Source organism: Brachypodium distachyon, chromosome 3 (genome assembly GCF_000005505.3).
Source record: "Brachypodium distachyon strain Bd21 chromosome 3, Brachypodium_distachyon_v3.0, whole genome shotgun sequence".
Classification (NCBI taxonomy): Eukaryota; Viridiplantae; Streptophyta; class Magnoliopsida; order Poales; family Poaceae; genus Brachypodium; species Brachypodium distachyon.
In genome coordinates this window covers 55737356-55750949 of record NC_016133.3, presented here as the reverse complement: position 1 = coordinate 55750949, position 13594 = coordinate 55737356, and the positions used below count along the sequence as shown (strand labels likewise).

At 45.6% G+C, this 13594-nt stretch overlaps 1 protein-coding gene and 1 pseudogene across 34 annotated transcripts; both read left to right on the top strand.

Moving 5' to 3' along the window:
- The first annotated feature begins 1527 nt into the window (after nt 1–1527).
- On the top strand, nt 1528–2478 carry LOC106866424 (annotated as a pseudogene).
- Nucleotides 2479–2958: 480 nt separating this feature from the next.
- On the top strand, nt 2959–13545 carry LOC100843166 (pentatricopeptide repeat-containing protein At5g14770, mitochondrial). 34 transcript variants are annotated; one of them, XM_014901586.2, is made up of 10 exons: nt 2959–6003; nt 6183–6244; nt 6357–6473; nt 7004–7091; nt 8598–8683; nt 8831–8890; nt 10110–10150; nt 11470–11546; nt 12023–12646; nt 13191–13545. In XM_014901586.2, exon 1 carries the CDS (start codon nt 3011–3013, stop codon nt 5825–5827), a length of 2817 nt encoding a protein of 938 aa, XP_014757072.1. In that variant the 5' UTR covers nt 2959–3010; the 3' UTR covers nt 5828–6003; nt 6183–6244; nt 6357–6473; nt 7004–7091; nt 8598–8683; nt 8831–8890; nt 10110–10150; nt 11470–11546; nt 12023–12646; nt 13191–13545. The 34 variants fall into 34 exon arrangements, with proteins under 34 accessions (XP_014757072.1, XP_014757065.1, XP_014757066.1 ...); XM_014901579.2 differs by having other exon boundaries at nt 12869–13545; XM_014901580.2 differs by having other exon boundaries at nt 12727–13545.
- Nucleotides 13546–13594: the final 49 nt, after the last annotated feature.

The window sequence follows — 13594 nt, the reverse complement described above, 5'->3', positions numbered from 1 at the left end:
TTGTTGAACACAAAGTAATACTATATGTCTAATATTTCAGTGAGCTTTTGCATAGTTTGTATTGCATATGATTTTTTGTTGTGTAAACTCCGTCACACCTTAAAATTTATCCTGAGTCCGCCACTGCGTAGAAGTAAGCACATCGAAGGTCACCAAACTAAACAAAAATGGTACTACCTCCGTTTCTAAATTCTTGTCGCTGTTTTAGTTCAATTGGGAGAGAGTAACTAGTAACGCTGGCAGCACTTCCGTTCTTAAACTTGATTTGTGGCCCAATGCATAGAGACTACACTGCGTTAAAACTTTTGACTCTTAGCAAGAGTTATATGTTCTACAATTTGTATCCAAGGTGGCTCTCTAAAAGCCCGTCAACCAACCAAAACGGTGAACACAATTTAGTCCCAGATTTTCGCCATAACTGCCTGCTATTTTCTCCTTACGAGACCCGAATTAATGCATAATTTAGAGAGGGAGTTATGAAAATCTGTTGGCCATTGGGAGAGGGAGTTACGAGAGAGGAAGTTACAGGAGAAATTAACGGGAATTAATGCACGATGAGAAACGGAAATTAGTTCTCCTCTCTTTCTCCGGTTTTACAAACTGGCCTTAGATTTGTGATTTTTTTAAGGATGCGTCTGTTTCTAAGTCGCATGTTTTTTAACAATCGATGAAGCCGTTAGATTAAGATCGCCATCCACATTCTCTCATCTTTTACTTGCTATCGTTGGATTAAGATTTAATGACTAACTTGTCAATTGTTCTCTAACTGAAAAACGGACGATTTATCAATAACAAAACTTTTTTTAAATAGACCTTAAATATCCGGATGGAGGGAGTAGCTCGTAAACCTGACAAAACTGAGAAGTGCATGCGGCGAGGCTGTGATCGAGTATCCTTTAAAACATGAGAGTTGTTTTGTAAAGGATCCGGTGGAATTGAAACGTTGTCGTTTCCACTTTCCACACACACCGGCCCACTATATGTACTAAGAATAAGAAGTCGTGTTGTAATTAAAGTAGCAGAAAAAAAGTTTGTCGATCTCTATGTCGATGGAGCATATATATAGTCGCAGTCTGAAAATATTGCAGGTCGCAAGGAGGCGACGATGACGTAAGGGTGCAAACGGGATCCCGCGAAAGTCCGGCTTCTAGTTCAAATCTCAAATTTTGAGCAAAATTTTGAATACCGACCACTCCTCATTCCCCCGCCTTGCCCGCCTTGGCTAGCTAGCTGGCCCAGTCAAACCACCGCTCCAACTCCCATATATGGCTAGCTGATGCCTCCGGCCCTCCGCTCCGGCCTCTATATAAACGCCTGCACTCCCCGCCAACCATCTCGCTCGTCGCTCCGTGCATCCACAACAACATTTTTCGCATCCCTAAATTCCATCGCCACCTCTCTCTCTCTCTCTCTCTCTCTCTCTCTCTCTCTCTCTCTCTCTCTCTCTCTCGTCTCCAGCACTAGCACACGTACGTACGTGGCAGCTCAATGGAGGAGCAGCTGGCAGTAGCTTCAGCTCACGGCGCCATGGCGGCCGGAGCCCTGCTGCTCCCGCTCGCCGCCACCCTGCTTCTGTTGTTCCTCCTCCACGACTGTTGGCTCTCGCCGGTGCTGAAGCGGCGCCGCCTCCGCCTGGCCGGCTTCCTTGGCCCGGCCCCGTCGTTCCCGCTCGGCGACCTGCCGGAGATCGCCGCCACCATGGCCGCCATGCCCCCCTCCTCTGCTTCCGTATCAATCGGCAGCGCCGACATCCACGGGGGCGTGTTCCCGTACTTCGCGCGCTGGCGCGGCAGCTTCGGGAAGGTGTTCGTGTACTGGCTGGGCACGGAGCCCTTCGTGTACGTCTCCGACCCGGCGTTCCTGAGGTCCGCGGCCGGCGGTGCCCTGGGCAAGCTTTGGGGCAAGCCGGACGTGTTCCGGCGCGACCGGATGCCGATGTTCGGGCGCGGGCTCGTCATGGCCGAGGGCGACCTCTGGGCCGCCACCGCCACGTCATCGCCCCCGCCTTCTCCTCCACCAACCTCAACGTACGTAAACGCCAACGCTTCGCTTTAAAATCCGTGTCAACGGACATAACTCTTTCGTCGCCGGATACGGAGAAGAAGACTGTGATCATCCCGAGGGGGACCAACATGTGGGTGGACGTGGTGGCGATGCACCGGGACGAGGCGCTGTGGGGCGCCGGCGCGAGCGAGTTCCGGCCGGAGCGGCGGGACGGCGGGAGGCGGGTGCGGGGACAGGATGGGGTACCTGCCGTTCGGGTTCGGGGGAAGGGTGTGCGTGGGAAGGAACCTCACGGGGATGGAGTACAGGGTCGTGCTCGCCATGGTGCTGCGGCGGTTTGAGCTTTCCGTGGCGCCTGAGTACAGGCACCGGCCCAGAGTCATGCTCTCGCTGCGGCCCGCCAACGGCATCCAGCTCCTCCTCACGCCGCTGCCTGCTGCATCCAACAACACAACCACAGATTAAACACTCCATCTCCCTGCCTATATATAGCATGGATGCAACCACACACGGCTGCATTAGTAATTTCATTGATCGAGGAATCTGACTGGGCGTGATTCTAATCTAACTAATATAATGGTCCTGCCGTACAGGGTAGGGAAGGCATGCATGTATTCATTGTTGTTTCCATTATTTTTTTGAGACCGTTGGTCGGATCTTCAAAGATCCGTTTTTGCGGTTGGGTTCGTCTCGACGAGCGCTTCGATACAAGACCACGTTGCATTATGTTTTGACGATATGATATATTTTCGTCGCCATCAAACTAATTTCTTTTTTAGAGGCGCCATCAAACTAATGTCCAAGCGAATTCCTATGAGTGCATGGGCCGAGAAATCAACATTTTGCTTATTTTGCATTTCTTACTCCATGGGCCAAAACCCATCAGTTACAGTTACAGCACAGATGGGCTCAATTCGTAGGGGGAAAACAAAACTTCCATTCGGCCTCGTCTTCCTCTTCTAACTCCCTCCAGAGTCCCAGGCGCGTTCCCCTCTGGCCCTCTCCAATGGCGCCACCGCCCCAAACCCTGCACGCCTCCATCCTCTGCTCCTTCGCGCTCGCGTTGCTCCGCGCGGGCCGCCTCTCCGCGATCTCCCACGTCGTCTCCACCCTCCCCTCCGCGTCCCTTCCCTCCTCGCTCCTCCGCCGCCTCATCCCGGCGCTCGCCTCCTCGGGCCTCGCCGCCGCCGCCGTCCGCTTCCGCCCCGTCCCCGGCGACTCCCTCTCCCTCAACTCCATCCTCCTCTCGCACCGCGCCCTCCGCTCGCTCCGCCCCGCGCTGGCCCTCCTCCGCTCCTCCGAGTCGGTCGACACCGTCAGCTACAACGTCGTCATGTCGGGATTCTCCGAGCAGGGGGGCCTCGCCCCGGAGGCCCTGCTCGCCGAGATGTGCAAGCGCGGGGTGCCGTTCGACGCCGTCACGGTCAACACGGTGCTCGTGGGGCTCTGCAGGGATGGGCGGGTGGACAGAGCGGCGGCATTGGCTGAGGTGATGGTGAGAGGAGGAGGGATCGGCGGGTTGGATGTGGTGGGATGGAATTCTCTGGTTGATGGGTACTGTAAGGTGGGAGACATGGAGACGGCATTCGCAGTGGCTGAGAGGATGAAGGCACAGGGGGTCGGAGTTGATGTCGTGGGGTACAATAGCTTGGTTGCTGGGCTCTGCCGCGCCGGTGAGGTTGATGCTGCGCGGGACATGGTCGATACGATGAAAAGGGATGGGGTGGAGCCAAATGTGGTGACATACACCATGTTCATCGTGGAGTATTGTAGGAGGAATGCCGTTGATGACGCATTCAGCCTGTATGAGGAAATGGTGAGGAAGGGTGTCCTGCCGGATGTGGTCACACTTAGTGCTCTTGTAGGTGGGCTTTGTAAAGATGGACGGTTCTCGGAGGCGTATGCACTTTTCAGGGAGATGGAGAAGATTGGGGCTGCACCAAACCATGTTACATATTGTATGCTGATTGACACATTGGCGAAAGCGCAGAGGGGCAACGAGTCACTCAGTCTGTTGGGGGAGGTGGTCTCCAGAGGTGTGGTCATGGATTTGATCATGTATACAGCTTTGATGGACTGGTTGTGCAAGGAAGGGAAGATCGATGAAGCAAAGGACATGTTTCGGCATGCTCTGTCGGATAATCATACTCCCAATGGTGTCACTTATACCGTGCTGATCGATGCACTTTGCAAAGCTGGTAATGTTGATGGGGCGGAGCAGGTGTTGTCAGAAATGGAGGAGAAATCTATTAGTCCAAATGTTGTTACATTCTCATCAATCATCAACGGCCTTGTTAAACGAGGATGGGTTGGAAAGGCAACTGATTACATGAGGGAGATGAAGGAGAGGGGCATTGATCCAAATGTTGTGACCTATGGAACAGTCATCGATGGATCCTTCAAGTGCCTGGGGCAAGAGGCAGCTCTTGATGTGTACCATGAAATGTTGTGTGAGGGTGTGGAAGTGAATAAATTTATTGTTGATTCACTGGTGAATGGCCTGAAGAAGAATGGGAAAATAGAGAAAGCTGAAGCATTGTTTAGAGAGATGAATGAACGTGGTGTGTTGCTAGACCATGTAAACTATACCACTTTGATAGATGGGCTTTTTAAAACAGGCAACCTGCCAGCTGCTTTTAAGGTTGGTCAGGAGTTGACGGAGAAAAACTTGTTACCTGATGCTGTTGTCTATAATGTGTTTATCAACTGTCTTTGCATGCTTGGGAAATCTAAGGAAGCAGAATCATTTTTGGAAGAGATGCAAAGTACAGGCTTAAAACCTGATCAAGTGACATATAACACTATGATTGCTGCTCAGTCCAGGGAAGGAAAGACTGCCAAAGCTCTGAAACTTCTTAATGGGATGAAGAGGAGTTCCATAAAGCCTAATCTCATCACATATAGTACGCTTATTGTGGGTCTTTTTGAGGCTGGGGCTGTGGAGAAAGCAAAGTATTTGCTAAATGAGATGTCTTCTTCTGGATTCTCTCCAACCTCTTTGACTCATCGAAGGGTACTCCAAGCATGCTCCCAAGGCAGGAGATCGGACTTGATTTTGGAAATTCATGAATGGATGATGAATGCTGGGCTTTGTGCTGATATCACTGTCTATAATACACTTGTGCGTGTTTTGTGTTACAATGGAATGACAAGAAAAGCTATGGTTGTCTTGGAAGAAATGTCGGGGAGAGGAATTGCCCCAGACACCATCACATTTAATGCTCTAATTCTTGGTCATTTCAAGAGTGGCCATCTAGACAATGCATTTTCTACGTACGATCAGATGCTTTACCATGGTATTTCGCCGAATGTAGCTACATTCAACACGCTCTTGGGCGGGCTTGAGTCTGCTGGAAGAATCGGAGAATCAGATATGGTGCTGAATGAGATGAAGAAAAGGGGCATTGAGCCCAGCAATCTGACATACGATATACTGGTTACAGGATATGGAAAACAAAGCAACAAAGTTGAAGCAGTGAGGTTGTATTGTGAGATGGTGGGTAAAGGCTTTCTTCCAAAAGTAAGCACGTACAATGCACTCATAAGTGACTTTTCTAAAGTGGGAATGATGAGTCAAGCTAAAGAATTGTTCAATGAAATGCAAAACAGGGGTGTTCTACCCACATCCTGCACTTATGATATTCTTGTGAGTGGATGGTCAAAGCTTAGAAATGGAACTGAGGTGAGAAAATTTCTCAAAGATATGAAGGAAAAAGGATTTAGTCCATCGAAAGGCACTCTTAGTTCTATATCCAGAGCATTTTCAAAACCAGGGATGAGTTGGGAAGCTCGGCGTTTACTTAAGAACCTTTATAAAGTTTAGGAATGTGAAGTGTTGATTTCTTATATACCGAGCATAGATGGTCTGATGGAGATGGTTCTTAGTTTGCCGATACAACTGCAGTCAGGATTCTTATTATCGCAGCATCTTATCCCCCTTAGCAACACCCTATCAAGCGGTATGAGAAGCTGCTTGCCTAGATAATCCCTGAGTCATCTGTAAGTGTCTTGTTCGCTGCAGTTTGCTTGAGTTTCATTTAAGCAGTTCAATGGTAATGTTGTTGTGATGGTGTTTTCGTTCTATAAGTAGCTGACAGGTTCCTTACATGCTCTATATAATGTTGCTGCTTCAGTAGTCAAGTGTAATGCTGCTTTTCTCACAGAATTTACTTTTGCAGGATGGCCCTTCAAATGTTTGGAAGATCATGAATTATTTGAAAGAATTCCCACACATTCCAAAGTTATGTGATGTTGCCATTTTGTTTCCTTTTATTCGTCTTGCTGTTTGTTAAATATTCCTTGGTAGAATGTGATTGATCATTCCATTTTTCCCTTCACTGCTTGCTTTTCAGGCTGCCAATTTCTGGAACAGAGGAGTCGCAAGGAGCTGCACCCTGCTCATGTGAATTCTGTACACATTATTGCCAGTATATCACTCTAGCCCTTCTCTTCATTTGTGAGGAGCAGATGTGAGTTTGTGAAATTCTTGGCTACCACTCATGTTTCCTTGTGTTCTGTTACTGCGTGCAACATATGCTAATAGTTAGACTCCTTTGTGGTTGTTATTCCTGTGGGTAAACAAATATATGATTATTCATGTACATGCTTCATGATTTCAACCTAGCTGGCTAGGAACAAAAAAAAGGGTAGTGTGCATTTGTGCATAAGAAAGATCCATGTGTTACAAATGTCCATTTGTGCATCAAGAAACTCATATGTTGCATCCATCTTTTGGTTAGCATGCCTAGAAGATCGTGTAGCTTGAATGTTTAGTTACGATTTGCTTGTGTTTTTTCTCCGTAAAATAATAACTAGGTGCTCTGCTTGCTTTTGCTTCTGCTTGTTGTTCCTGTGGCTAAACAGATTTAAGGTTATTATTTTAGTCCGATCTCCTGCCTCTTCTGTCCATGGATTGTTTGCACGATGTAGGAGGACTTAGAATTTTCAAAGTTACTGGTAGATATGTTTTTATTTTGTTTCTGACAGTTTTGTGTTTTAGTGACTTCAGGATGTTGCTGCAAAGTTTCTTTTGGATTAGCATCTTTAGTCCTGACAACGTCTTAAGCGTTTCAACCTTCTGCTTGGAGGTACGATCTTCCTTCTTTTGCTGAAAATACACCTTTTACCAGTTCATGCTTGCGTGCTATGTTTGGTGTAGCATAGGGTGTGGCAGGTGTCTGTAGTCCGTATATAAGTGTGTATTGTATACACATGATGTTCGTTGCATTAACTTGTAAGGTACAGTTATTGGAGAAACTAGCTGCCTATTTCTGACTTGATTATTTGTTTTGCTTCTGAGGAATGAGAACTTGTGTACATACAGCAAAATGAGATTAAATTCATGCAAAAGCAGCGGTCTGGCTGAAGTACATGCACAATTTTTTTATATATACTAGAGCTAAGATGAAAAGAAATGTCAGTATATATTGTACTCCCTCCGTTCCAAAATACTTGTCGTGGTTTTAGTGCAATTGCACTAAAAAAAATGCTAAGAACACATATAAATTGAAGGGAGCATATTATGTTTCACACCCAATCAAATTACTGACATGTTTCTTTTGTTCAGTGCCAGTTAGTTTGGTGATCTGGTCATGAAATTGCACATGCCTCAAACCATTACTTACTCCCTCCGATCCATAATAAGTGTCGCTGATTTAGTATGAATTTCTACTAAATCAGCGACACTTATTATGGATCGGAGGGAGTACAATTAATAGCGAGAGGAAAAGGAGAACAAAAAAAATTGGAAAAACGATTTTAATATTTGAAGTACTAATCTCAATTAAAAATAAAAACAGAAAAGACATTTACATGGGAAAAGCAAAAATAAGAAGAAAAAAAACTGTGGTTCCAGAAAGCTGAAGTTGTCCAACACAAATGAATGAAGAAGACAAGAAGAGGAGTGATGCTCGCATGGACGATGGCAATATTCACTCTCCAACGCAAACAGGAGATGACACCATAGCTGTAGATGGTGCTCGCCGGCAAGGAAGGTACGTGAAGGCTGCTTCACGCGCGTGTGTGCTTGGCTCGGCCTGTACGTACGGTGGTGGACGCGAACCCAGCACCAGCTTGCAGCCACTGGATCCTGAAGGGAGGCCATGCCGATGCTGCTCCTGCTCTCCCATGCCTCCCACGTGGATATCTTATCAGAAAAACTTGAACTGCCCGATCTGTCCTCCAATGCTTCTCACCTCAGATTTCTCTGGTAGTTATTCTTTTTGTTGTGCTTTTCTTACCTATAGTCTTCAGCATCCGACGTCTGTGTGCGAATCTCCCAGTGCTAGTCCTCATTTCTTGCTACTGGACACGGTGGCTACAGCAGTACAGAGAGTCGCGGCATTGGGACGCAGCTACAGCAGTGACTATTGCATGTACGAAAGAGAGCCTTCTTCTTGGCCTCATACTCCTTCCCCTTCTCTCTCCTTGTTCTACAGGCCACCTCCCCCCCTATGCAGGTCTGATTATAAATCAAGATCTTTAGGTACATTAGTTACTTTGAAAGAACATAGACATCACTAACTCATTTTTAGTTGTTCAACCAGAAGTATACAGTTATTAGCTTATTAATCCATCCATAGTAATATTTGTAGCTTGGTGGATTAGCAACCTGCACTTGCAGAGCTGCAGGGATCATTTCTCATGTCATGAAGAATCAGTTTGAACATGTCTGAAATATGTAAGAATATAGCTTGCAGAAATTTAATGTCACATTCTCCTTTGCAGGTTCCCATCATGCAAAATGCTATTTTGCTGATGGGTTCCCAGCATTTCAGGTTGGTTCATTTAATTTTTTCTGATGTGCGAGCCATCATGAAAAATGCAGGGTTATGTTTAATGGCTATAGGGACAGAGGGACTGCTACATGTATTGCATCTGAAACAAGGTCCTTAATGTATTCTTTTCACATTTATATGACTGCACACCAACTACATCCTTTCGATGTTAAATTTGCTTCCACCCTGTTCATTGAGAGAACTTTATTACATGATGCAGCTAGGAGCAAACGTTGTTAGACAGTGAAAAGTGATCCTTTGCTATCAGCCTATCAGTGTGATGTTAAGTAGTATTTGAATGCGTTAGTGCCTTTGCATGCTACCAAAACATGAATCTGTGTATATTTTTAGCAACAGAAATAGTTTATTTTTCGCCTGATGGTGTCAAGCTCATAGCATTAACAATGTCCTCACACTAACACACTGTTACTGTCAACTAACAAAGAAAAAATATTGATTGACGTACTAAGCATGTGCACTACCCCTTTTTTTGTGTCAGATATGATAATGCATGAAATGCTAAAATTAATGATCAGAACATATTTGACATTTGTGCAAAACCAACCTATTGATTGTACACCACACATGCCAGGTAAAAATGGACTAATGGAGTTCAGTTGGCTTGGTGTTACACTACAGTTTGCTGCTCCCACAGAGATGCCATAGATAACTGAATTTCGACTGGCCATACCACTTTCTTCTTCTTCTTCAGAATAAGACCCTTGCCTCTCTTTTTTTTAACAAGACCCTTGCCTCTTAATTTTGACTCTTGTTCTAACGTGTAAGACTAGAGTGATTAGACTCATGATTCTTATCTGGGAAAATGTGGGGAAGGGAAAGGAAGGATGTTGATTAATCGATGCTAGTGATAACCCCCTTCTTTCCACCTAGAATTTGGACAGATGGACATTGAAAGCACCCTAGACATTATGTGACATCACATAGGAGCATATGAAATTTGTCGCACAGAGAAGAGATATGCCCATAAACAATAAATACTAAAAATCTCCTTTCAGTGTGTTGTCAAGATGAGAGTATATGAAATTTCATGCTGACAAGCCATCAAACCAAGGTGAGAGAGGCCTGACATATCACATACGAGTATATGAAATTTTTCATGCTGAGAAGTCATCGAGCCAAAGGTGTGTTTGAGAGAGGAACCACAGATTAACGAGGAGCGCAGCACCGCTCAACTCAAATCATCACAACACCTGGCATCCGCTCAAGGCTGAGGGCATAATATCTAAAGTTGATAGTGCAGCAAGCAGCTAAAACAGCACAATCTCTACTGCACACTAATAATCTGACCAGACTTATCCATTCTTGCAGATGAGCAATGGCTGATAGTGAGCGAGGGGCTACGAGTCCAGGTGAAATTTCAGTAGGCTCTTTGCCCATGAGTGTTACAGCTTTCTTTGTCCTTTTTTCGACATGATTTATGTACATACATACGGTACAGGTGTCAGTTAAGTAGAATAAGGCTGTTCATAAAAGGGGTGGTGCTGCTGGTCACGGGGCTGGTATGAGATGAGGCCACAAGTGAGGTGAAGCTAGCGATGGCCTTTGGAGTGCACAAGAAGCACATACATATCCTGTGTAGATCAGTACGTGCTACACTGCACAGCACACACACACACAAGGGACCAATGCAAGTAGAGACGTGGAGTAGCTGCTCCTAAAAGTTTGCTTGAGAGTGAGTGTAGGGGATTGATTGGTTGCAGTGTCGCGCTCTGGAAACGCTCTGGTGTCACACCGAGCACGGTGCCACTCACAGGACTACTCGATCCCAACCTCTCCTGAAAAGCTAGCTCCCTTTCCTTGGATCCACAAGCTGCATGCTAGCTTACTTAATTGCACATACACACTCCTCTTCACAGCTAGTAGCTGCTTGGTTTGCTCTGCTGCCTGTTGCTGTCCCTTCCCTACCTACTCACTACTTAACTGTTACTACTGCTCCTGCTGTGCTATACCTGCCACTAGCAGGAGTAGGAGTACCGCTTGCTACTAAATCTACCACTTATCAGCTCCCCAGTGGCAAGGGAGAGAGTGAGGGGAGCGAGAGAGCCACTTCACTGTGCCTGTGTAGTGACACTAGCTAGATACTCACCATGGCTGATTGTGTGTGGTCATCTGAAACCGTGTGTGTTTTGTGGCCACCAAATAGTGAGGAAATATGCTTGTCTTGCGACGTCAAGGTCTGGTTATAATTTTCCGTATGTACGTCGAAGAGCTATGAGTGGATAATGCTGAAAGGAGGCTGCATGAGGCAGTATTTTTTTATCTAACACGGTAGATTACTGGTAGATAATGTGTACCTTGAAAACGACCCTTTGTTGACGTTATGCCAGATTCAGTCTCTCTAATTTGCAATGAACGAGTTAAGTAATTAGTGTGTTGTACTCAGTCTCAGTGGCATATTTGTAATATGAGCTGCATATGATAAGCGTGCGTAAAGAGGACTAGGCAGCTACCAGAATTGCTAATTTTGGAAGCATCATTTAGGTTGGAGCTGAAAGTAGGCTATGGGACGATGTCCTCACCGTTCGGTGAGCTATAGCAAAGGGAGTGGGTGAATAGCCAACTTGCCTGACAAGTACTGTATTTTGGCCGGACTCCAAACTAATTATAGTCTTGCTACTTTGGCATGCAACCTTGTGAAATTCTGGATTTAATCCTAATTTTTCACTAGGTGAATCTTGGAGAATATAATATCAACGTGGTTTTGGGATCAGGGCAGTGTTCTAGCCGACATCAACATCCAAAAAGGTAAACATATTGTGTGGTCGGTTTAACCAAATCCCAGACCAACTTTTCCAAAAAGAGGAAAGGAAGAAAGAAAAAGAAAGGCCAAGGATTGTTATCATCTACACCTAGTTATCTCGGATATTATTTGGCATTCATTTCAAGTCATAATCAGGGGCCCACGTATGAGGGAGAGAGATCTAGCTTCTTTCTGTGGAATCTGTTTTCCTGTGTTGTTGGATAAGACTAGAGTGGCACTGAGTACAGAGCAGGCAGAGGTACTGGTTGTGAACAATCGAAACGTATGGCTTTTATTTAAGAGCATAATTAGCAGTCAATTACTATTTATATTGACGAGAGCTTACAAGATCTTTTATATACCAATTAATTTGGGATTACTAAAGCATAGGCGATGTCTGTTTTATTTATTTCTCTTGTAGGCATCGCTTATTCGCTTAATTGTACTGTTGTTCTGTTGCTCATAATCTCTCTTCCTACAGTCATACAGGAGGGTCGATGCTTGTTGTTAACATTCGTCCACTGCTGATTGGTTAGTAGATGGTCAAGTACATTTTGGGCATGAAGACACAAAGATTCCTGGAACTGGGGTTATCTTATGTCCCTTTCTTATCTCGTCGGAAGAAACGACCTTAGTTAACTGAGTTAACAAATACCAGTATACCGCTGGAGAAGCATTTGAAAGAAGCAAGTTTGTGCCACCCACTGAGATGTTCCTTGAAGCAGTCACAAAGCATTAGAATATGCGTCATGTTGTGTTGAGGCACTCCAACCATGAAGGGAGAAGAGGATCGATGCATGGCTTGAGAAGGGAACAAGAGATGATTCTGTCCACATGCATGGCATGGCATGGCATGGCATGGTGGTGCTGGAATAACAAAGGTTGCCCACCAATCAGTGTGCTGTGCTGCGATGGATGGAATGGAATGGAACGAAGGAGTGGTTGCCCATGAGCAAAGCCAACAACAACACTTGCCGCACTCCTAAGGTGACTGGCAGGCAGGCAGCAAACATCTCTACCCCTGGAGCATTCATTGACTCTCCCTTCACTCCACGCCACTAATCTAAAAACCTGGACCAATAATGAAGCTCCATCGACCAGCAAGGTATAACCTCTCACCAAAGGCTTGATCCATGCATGATTCTTTTTTATCCCCAACTTCTTCCAACTTGTCAAGTCTCCCAGCTACTTCCAACAGGTGTTGCTGCTTTGTTTAATCCCGTCCTGATTACTGAAGAAAATATATAATCTTTTCTGAGATCATCTTGTCATGCTATTCTATCTCTTGTGTATTTGTATATCTGGATCTTTCTCTCTGATGGTATAGTCCAGTAGCACGAGTAGACATGAGGAGTGGTGGCCCAGCCAGCAGCCACTAACTAATCTATGGTGATTAGTGATCTCCGGCCTCCTGCCAGTAATGCTAGCTAGCTAGCTTACTGTCGAGTGTCCCACTACTACTTCACTCGTCATCCATTCCCAGGCAAGCTCAATCCTCTACTGCTGGTGTGTGTGCATGGTGGGTGTCCATGAACAGCACCACATGTTTCTCCGTCTCTCCTCTCATATTCCCAGCCACTATTTTTATATATTCTATTTCTTCTCTCTACTGGCAGATTTCATGCAGTTTCTGTTCCCTTCTCTCACAGGTACGTGTCCACATCGTCCTGGATGGTTACAGGAGCCCAACATCCACTGCCTCACCGCCCAACGCATATCTTCACACAGCTTAATGTTCATGACATGTTAATCAACCAATTAAATACTCTCTCTCTCTCTCTCTCTCACTCATTTGATTAAAATCCTGGATAAATTAATTTCACGTAACTGGACTGCTGGAGTGCCACACCATCTGAACTTGGTAGTTAAGTTGATCAGCCCTCACATCTGCACCAGTCGACTATAATTTATTCAATTGACTTTGAGAGATAGTAGTGGCTTGGCATGTACAGTACATGGCCTGGTACTGAGGAATTAATATATTCTAAATGTTTTGAGTGATCACACTGATGGGGCTGCTTAACTTGTCTAGCTTGCAGTGCATGCACCAACT